This window comes from Seriola aureovittata, chromosome 8 (genome assembly GCF_021018895.1).
Source record: "Seriola aureovittata isolate HTS-2021-v1 ecotype China chromosome 8, ASM2101889v1, whole genome shotgun sequence".
In the NCBI taxonomy this organism is placed as follows: domain Eukaryota; kingdom Metazoa; phylum Chordata; class Actinopteri; order Carangiformes; family Carangidae; genus Seriola; species Seriola aureovittata.
In genome coordinates, this window is record NC_079371.1 from 28,719,095 (window position 1) to 28,727,792 (window position 8,698).

At 43.8% G+C, this 8,698-nt stretch overlaps 1 protein-coding gene, 1 long non-coding RNA gene and 1 other non-coding gene across 5 annotated transcripts in view; all 3 read left to right on the forward strand.

Moving 5' to 3' along the window:
* The window catches only part of cfap96 (cilia and flagella associated protein 96), a 6,775-nt gene extending 4,645 nt beyond the window's left edge, over positions 1-2,130 (forward strand). For all 3 annotated transcript variants that reach the window (XM_056383168.1, XM_056383166.1, XM_056383167.1), the window contains one exon: positions 1,845-2,130. In XM_056383168.1, coding sequence (XP_056239143.1) covers positions 1,845-1,899 — 55 coding nt within the window. In that variant the 3' untranslated portion in view covers positions 1,900-2,130. The remainder of the gene's footprint in view (positions 1-1,844) is intronic.
* A 1,198-nt stretch (positions 2,131-3,328) lies between these two features.
* Positions 3,329-6,304, forward strand: LOC130173637 (uncharacterized). The gene is made up of 6 exons (XR_008828459.1): positions 3,329-3,469; positions 4,504-4,595; positions 4,863-4,947; positions 5,544-5,596; positions 5,769-5,816; positions 6,064-6,304. It is a non-coding gene; the product is annotated as an uncharacterized LOC130173637 (long non-coding RNA).
* On the forward strand, positions 5,012-5,210 carry LOC130174147 (small nucleolar RNA SNORA74). The gene has a single exon (XR_008828548.1). It is a non-coding gene; the product is annotated as a small nucleolar RNA SNORA74 (small nucleolar RNA).
* Positions 6,305-8,698: the final 2,394 nt, after the last annotated feature.

Genomic DNA, 8,698 nt, shown 5'->3' on the forward strand with positions numbered 1-8,698 from the left:
CTCTCTTTCCTACTCTCTCTCACCTCCTCTCTCTCACATTCCCTATCTCTCCTCCTCTCTCTCACCTTCACCTTCCCTCTTTCACCGTGCCTCTCTCACCTCCTCCCTCTCACATTCCCTCTCTTTCCTACTCTCTCTCACCTCCTCTCTCTCACATTCCCTCTCTCTCTCCTCCTCTCTCTCACATTCCCTCGCTCTCCTCCTCTCTCTCACCTCCTCCCTCTCACGTTCCCTCTCTTTCCTCCTCTCTCTCACCTCCTCTCTCTCACATTCCCTCTCTCTCCTCCTCTCTCTCACCTCCTCCCTCTCACGTTCCCTATCTCTCCTCCTCTCTCTCACATTCCCTCGCTCTCCTCCTCTCTCTCACCTCCTCCCTCTCACGTTCCCTCTCTTTCCTACTCTCTCTCACCTCCTCTCTCTCACATTCCCTATCTCTCCTCCTCTCTCTCACCTTCACCTTCCCTCTTTCACCGTGCCTCTCTCACCTCCTCCCTCTCACATTCCCTCTCTTTCCTACTCTCTCTCACCTCCTCTCTCTCACATTCCCTATCTCTCCTCCTCTCTCTCACATTCCCTCGCTCTCCTCCTCTCTCTCTCACCTCCTCCCTCTCACGTTCCCTCTCTTTCCTCCTCTCTCTCACCTCCTCTCTCTCACATTCCCTCTCTCTCCTCCTCTCTCTCACCTCCTCCCTCTCACGTTCCCTCTCTTTCCTCCTCTCTCTCACCTCCTCTCTCTCACATTCCCTCTCTCTCCTCCTCTCTCTCACCTCCTCCCTCTCACGTTCCCTCTCTCTCCTCCTCTCTCTCACCTCCTCTCTCTCACATTCCCTCACTCTCCTCCTCTCTCTCACCTCCTCCCTCTCATGTTCCCTCTCTCTCCTCCTCTCTCTCACCTCCTCTCTCTCACCTTCACCTTCCCTCTTTCACCGTGCCTCTCTCACCTCCTCCCTCTCACGTTCCCTCTCTTTCCTACTCTCTCTCACCTCCTCTCTCTCACATTCCCTCTCTCTCCTCCTCTCTCTCACCTCCTCCCTCTCACGTTCCCTCTCTTTCCTCCTCTCTCTCACCTCCTCTCTCTCACATTCCCTATCTCTCCTCCTCTTTCTCACATTCCCTCACTCTCCTCCTCTCTCTCACATTCCCTCACTCTCCTCCTCTCTCTCACCTCCTCCCTCTCAAGTTCCCTCTCCACACCTCTCTTTCCTCTGTGGTTCCTGTGGAGATGATTCCTCAAGGAAAGACTATCCCAGTGGACAGTGTCACTGAGGAATCTTCCTCTGGAACCTACATCGACTTGTTTTAGGTCTCTGAGCAGAAACAAGCTGTGAACATATAAAGCTGATATGTTGAACATGTGATCAGACAGCTGCTCATCTCCACATGTGTTGGTCCACCAGCTCCTCTGTAACTGCACTGTGTTCACAGCTGCTCTCTGACTGAGTCTGTCTCCTGGTGGACAGGTAGAACAAACAGTAAAGCTGCAGGTGGTAAAGTCAAGACAATGAGACAGCAGACTGAAATGATACGTGTGACACGTTACATGTAGTGATTTGATCTGTTGTTAATACACAGATAAAGCAGCTTTAACCAGTAACAGTCTGTATGAGACAGGAACACTGAGACTGAAGTCTGACTTCAGTTTAAACAGAACACATTTCAGTTTTAGGTTTTTGTTCTTTAACAATAATAGAATGTGTGTATGTATATGTATGTCCTGTATATGAATGTATATGTATGTCCTGTATGCATATATGTATATTTTTTTTCTTTGTTCTTACAAAAGTTGTCAGAGAGAAAAAATGAGAGAAGTCTTCAGAATAAATTTCATGTCTCTCTTGTTTCAGGAGTGTTCACTCTGCAAACTACATCTCAACCATCCCAGCTGCGATGACCTTCTGACTACATTACCCATACTGCACCAACACTGGCAGTGTACATGTTATTTTATTGTGTCTGTTTTACCATCAGCTGTCACCAGACTCCTGCAGATATAAAGATAGAAAGGTTTTTACTCCATCATGAAGACAATGAGGTTTAAACAATTAGCTCTTTCTGCTTCTGAATATTTATAATGTTGAATGTATGAATTTCATACAGGAATAAACTGGATTTATTCTTGTCTTCAGTTTATGAAGTAACTCTCTGTTCTTATTCTGAGGTTCATGGAGAAATGTCTCCTGATGATCAGGACAGCATGTCTGAGCCAGATGTTTTTTACACATCTGTCTGATGGAGACTGCTGTGAGAGTCAGAGCAAACACACACTGGAACTTATCAAAAACAAACAGCAGGTGTAACACAAACCTGATGTGCAGGTGCATTAATAATACACTCACATGACACTGTGACTACAGTAAACCTATAACTTTAACTTCAATATTTATTCATGATAAATATTAAACACTGTGTTTCTCTCTTTTTTAAGTGAGACTTCTCAGTGCTTTCACTCTCCTCTCTGTCAAAGGTAACTGTATATACTGGCTGATACACAAGTTCAGCTACCAGAGGAAAGATGGATAAGTCTGAATAAATCCATACTCACTGATCACTTTATTAGGAACACCACACTAACACTGTGTAGTTCCTCCTCTGCTCTCAAACAGCCATTCAGTTCTTCATGTCATGGTTCCACCACATGTTGGAAACTTTCCTGTGAGTTATTGAAGAAGATCCCAGACCTGAAGGGGGCGCCATCAGACCTGGTGATCCCTCTGTGTCAGGAGGTGGTCCAGTGTTCTGCTGGTTGTGGGTAGAGACAGAGGGTGTGCAAAAGAATCTCAGGGAAGTCCTTCAAGTCTGGGTGACCATGGAGAAGAAGGAACATTTTTTATTTTGTTTGTATTGAAAAAAATCTAAAGTGTTGATGATTTGATTTTTGCTAGGGTCTGTTCCCTCTATCTATATTATTGTTATCAACGTTATTATTATGGATATTAATCTATATTATTGTTGTCTATATTGGAGATTAGTTTATGTAAGTTTGACAGAGTTTGATGGCTGTAGAATATTTCATGACCTGTTGGGTGTAGCTGTGCTGGCTTGAACCTATTATCTGATTTTATTTTGAATAGCCGATTTAATTTCTATTGACTCTCTGACTTTACTAACACAACATTTATCACTGGTTCATCATCTGCTGGCTGTTAATAATAGCACCATGGTCAGATCTGTGTGCAGCTGAACTTTACACCACTAAGCACCAAAACTCCAACCTTTAGTTGTTCAAATAATATTTATCATTCATTTTCTTGTATTGAATTTTGAATGTTGTGTGAGTGAGCAGAGCTGTAGTTCTGTAAACTGTGTTGCTGTTCAGGCTGGGACATTTGCTCATGGGAAGATCTTTGGGTGAGCTTCCCTTCCCACAATGCTCAGCGGCACACGCGTTCTATAAAAGTGTACGTGACTTCCGCTCTCCCTCTTACTCTGCCGGAGCTGCAGCTGTGTGACGGAGTCAGTTTCAGAGATGGTGAGTGTTTCAGCTTGTTAACGCGCTTTAATTAATTTGATTTAACGAGCTCAGCACGAAGAGAAATCGTCTACTGTTTAATTAACTGTGAAGTGTTCACTGTTAACATGTCGCTGTGGCAACAAATGGTTCAGACTGTTTCTGAACAGAAATGGCGGGTTTATGTTAAGACATCATTACCGGCACAGCTCGAAGCACGTGGCCCCTCTCTGATCAGGGGTTACAAGCTGTGATTAATGGTTAATCATCTACCAGTAGTGTATAAATCAGTTATAAGCTGTTAATGAGAAGTCTTGCGTTGCCAGGTTTGTGTAAATCCTCCTCCAGCAGATATAGAGCCCTCTCTGTCAGGCCTGCTGTGTTCTGGAGAAGGTCTGCAGGACTAACATGTAGCTTAGCAGCTAAAAGCTAACGAACCATTACAACCTTTTAATGCCACAGTTACATGTCAGCCTGCACATCTGATGACTGAGAGACTGAACACTTAATTTTTGTTAGCATTAATTATTACTGAGTGGACACATGTTATTACAAGATATCTGAATTAATCAAGAGATAGTCTCACAATCAACAGGCCATGTTTACTGTTAAGTTTAGTTTGTGAATCAACAGCTAGTTAATAACTGGTTAACTTGTTCTAACATGATCAGTCTGTAGTTATGAATATTAATAATCAGATCTAAGTGGGTTCTAGTCCAGATGCCCTGCAGACCTTTTGAGACATCTCCTGATGAATCAGTCTGTCTGCTGGAGGATTTTTCACAACCTTGCAACCAAGCTGTTAATGGCTACTAACTCATAACTGATTAGTAAATGAGTAATTAACCATTAAAAAGCCTTTAGCTACAGTACTGTGTACAAAGCTGAAAAAATGGTCTTATCAGACTGTCGTATCAGTTTTATAGAGCAACGGCTGTTGTTCAGTGATTCACAGATGAAATGATCAGAGTATATTTTATAAGAATCAGATAAACACAGAAATCAAATTAAAAACTGGACCTGAAATAAAAGGATAAAACCTGTTCTGTTCTCAGAGATCAGAAGAAAAGTCCACCTGTACAGAGATGTGGTCTCTGGTCTTGGTGCTGGTAAGGGGTCTGACAGCTGCAGGATGAACCATCTCCAGGTGAGTCCGGACTGTGGACCAGACCATACTGTCTACAGTCCAGTGTATGTGACTGGTATTTGTTGTGTGCACCAGAAACTCATTCAAATACAGTGACTGATGTGAAGTATTTTCAGACTGTGATGGTGTGAGGTGATTATTGAAGGGCTCTGCAGTGAGGACCTGATCAGGGCTTCCTGTAGCCCATAGACCACCTGCCCACCACCTCACTACCTGCTTAAGTGTGGCCTTTGTCATGTTGAACTAAACTGACGTTCATGTTTTCAGATGCTGCGCTCACTGTTGAGCCAACACTGACTGAGGGACAGTTATGGACAGAGCTGCCAGCCTCCACCTGCCTCTCAGACGACAGGTAAACGCACTTACATGAACAGTACAGGTTTAGTAATGTGACATTAAAGACTGAAGATGATCCCCCCAGCGCTCAGTCAGCTGACCAGGTGATGTGTCTGGCTCAGTGTTACAGTGCTGGTAGAGGAAGCCTCTGTTCTTGGTCTCGGCTCAGCAGGTTCTGTTTTAGAGTCTGCTGCAGTTGAGCTGTTGCAGAGCGCAGCCCAACGAGAGTGGCCTGTCCTGGGTCAACAGCAGGGCGGGCCTAGTGAAGGGCTGCACATCCACACACACACCACCAGGGGGCGCTGTTCTGTTAGGGCACTGGAGTTATACAGGAACAGTGAGCAGCAAGAATCTGAAACTCTTTAGTTTGGTGGTTTAAAACGGTCGTTTCCACAGGTGATACCTCTGCTACATGTGAGGGTTCATGACACCACCTGTCTAAACCTCAGCTGAGCTTTTGTCAGTAACATGACGGTCAAATCTCTAATTTGACTCCTATCATCAAATAGAAGCAGTTTAACCTGTGAGAACTGGATGAGTTTGTGTTGATCAATTGTTTCCTCTTGACCCTGAACACCCACTGACCTGTGGACACTGTTATGGTTATTGTAGGCGGAGCCTCTGGGCTGCTCATTGTGGAGCTGACAGTCCTCCTGCAGGTGAAGGTGAGTCTGACTGAACCAGTTCTACTTTATTTGTCCTACCTGCTGTGATGAATGAATTTATAACACATCATGCTGACAACACCATGGTGACTTTTAACCTCTGAGCTCAGCTGACTGTCAGCTGAGCTCAGTTGTGTGGTTGTGGTTTCACTCACTGCTCTGTTCTCTACAGGAGCATGTGCAGCAGCTGGTCTGCGAGGGGCAGCACCCACCTGAGGAGGTGAGACATCAGGTGTGATACAGATGTGATGCTCATTATGTTGAAACCCAATCTGTACTGCTATGGCAGAGACATCTCCTCTCTGCTGTGGAATCTTTGTATTGGGAGAGAAACTCAGGACTTGGCACAGGTTCATATAAAACCCATTTACCAGAACCTGACTGAAGACCTGGAACAGACTCAGTCTAATGTTCTCCTGTCCTGAACCTGGAGATGAGCGGTCTCTTAATTATCTTTGTGTTTACAGTGAGATCCTGCCAGGCTTGTCTGGATGAGACCCGGTCCACCTGCTGAAGGTCTTCAGTACACCTGTGTCAGACTGATCTGCTGAGACTGAAAAGAAAATGTTCTGGATAATGCCTGAAGATTTCACCAACATTTAACTTTTACAAGATATGATCATAAACCTGATGTGATCATACAGTAATGTAAAATCTCTGTGAATCAAGTGTGTGTGTGTTCAAAACAAAATAAAGTTGTTTGTGTCAGTTTGGTGATTTAATGTCTGAAACATTGTTCAGAGTTGAATCTGAGGCTAACAGGATGAATCTCGTGGACCAGATTTAGGATCAGTGTTTATCCAGCTCTCAGGACTTCCTGATCCCTCCTGTCTCTGGATCACTGGCTCCTACTCAGTTTTCAACAAATGTTCCTCAGACAGGAAGAAATGGAGCATTTAAGAACTTTTCAGTGGTAAGTTAATCCACATTTAGTGCTGGGGAGTGTTTAGGGCAGCAGGATGGTGTGTCTATGAGACTTGGTCTAAAACTACAGTATCTTTATTAGTCTTCATACACATTAGTAGAATATGTACATTACTGGTTTAGTATTTTCATGGGATTTGTTGAACACATTCAGTAGTGGTGGTTTGGGTCTGAAGCTAATGTTGGGGGCCTGAGGGAGGTGGGCCAGAGGGGAGCGAAATAAGAGGAGCTCTGGTTTTACTGCTAAAGTCAGTGGTGAGTGACTATGGACTAAAGGAGATGCATAATGGTGCTTCAGATGGAAGCCTAGCAGTGTAGTAGCACACCTGTGTCTCAGGTGTTACTGTCACACTCACCTGTTACTTTTGAACCCTTGTGATGTGGGCACCTTGTGTAACGAGACTACATCTCCACACAGTTCTGTCTACTGATCTTAACCTGCTCAAGTTAAAGCTGAGATCAGCACTTCACTGTAGTATGTTATATTTCAGAGTGACTGCTGAAGCTCAGCCTGAACAAAATCACAGTGACCGTCATACTGAATTGGAAAAAAGGGACAACACATTTAAATTGATTCAGACTTTTACTGTGGAAGGTGAGCCAGACTTCCTGCTTCATTCTCCTCAGGAAGTTCAGAGTGATCAGTCAAGTCTGTTCTTCCTCCTCATCATCATACAGATCCCCCTCGAACCTATTCAGCTGTAAAGTTCCTTTCATGCAGATGAAGATGACAATCTGCCCTTCCTCCTGTCAGTCCTCTGGATCAGCTGGATGCTTTTCACTGAATTATTGGGACATCCTGATAATAAAGAATTACAGTTGTCCAGTCTAGAGGCAACATGCATGGTGTAGTTTTTCAGCTTCCCTTTGAGACCGGATGTTTCTAATTTTCATAATGTTGCACAGGTGGAAGTATATTATCAGACAATGTGTTTCTGAGGTACTCAGGGCCATAACTTCAGATACGATTACAGGTAAGCCAGGTCTTTATGGGACTAAATGCATAACTGACTCTATATAGAAAACTTCACATTTAATTGAATAACAAGTGCACCTGTTCATTAACATGTGGACTCACCTCAACATCACTTTCCTGCAGGAAGGAAAGGTCAGCCAATAAGAAACATTAAATATCATATACAAAATACAATATATGGGCTGACGCCAGCAGGTGGCAGTGTGGTCAATGAGAATGATGAGTACCTGTGCTGAGTCCTACCTGGGGGAACAGAACATCAGTGGCTGCAGAACTCATCAGTACAGGAGTGACTAATACAACTACAGCAGAGCATGGATGTATTAGATCCATGCACCAAATGTTAACATGTGCTAGCATCGACAGCTTTGCTTGAAACACCTTATTATCATTGTGTTGTTGGAGATAAGCAGAAGTTCAGAGTGAAGTGAGTGAATGAGAGTAAACAACCAGACGTGATTATTGTCGTTTCAAACTGATGAAAAAAACAGGAAGAAACATGACAGATTAAAAGTAAAAAAAACAAAAAATAACAAAATAAAAGCACTGGAGGAAATGCTAATTAGGAGCAGCTCCTCACGTCCATTATTCCATAGCAAACTCAGTCCATGAATAAGTAGATTTAATGGTAACTGCCTAACATATACTCCACTGTCTGTAATAACTGTACAATAGTTTGTTGGATATTTATTAGCGGCAAAAAACGTCTGTTTAGGTTCCCGCCGTCTGAGGTCTTGGTGGATTTGTAGAGACAGTTTTCACTGTAAACAGTCTGGTGTGAAGCAGTGTGTGTGTTGTAGTGAAGCAGTGTGTTGTAGTGAAGCGGTGTGTGTGTTGTAGTGAAGCAGTGTGTTGAAGTGAAGCAGTGTGTGTGTTGTAGTGAAGCAGTGTGTTGTAGTGAAGCAGTGTGTTGTAGTGAAGCGGTGTGTGTGTTGTAGTGAAGCAGTGTGTTGTAGTGAAGCAGTGTGTTGTAGTGAAGCAGTGTGTTGTAGTGAAGCGGTGTGTGTGTTGTAGTGAAGCGGTGTGTGTGTTGTAGTGAAGCAGTGTGTTGTAGTGAAGCGGTGTGTGTGTTGTAGTGAAGCAGTGTGTTGTAGTGAAGCAGTGTGTTGTAGTGAAGCGGTGTGTGTGTTGTAGTGAAGCAGTGTGTTGTAGTGAAGCGGTGTGTGTGTTGTAGTGAAGCGGTGTGTGTGTTGTAGTGAAGC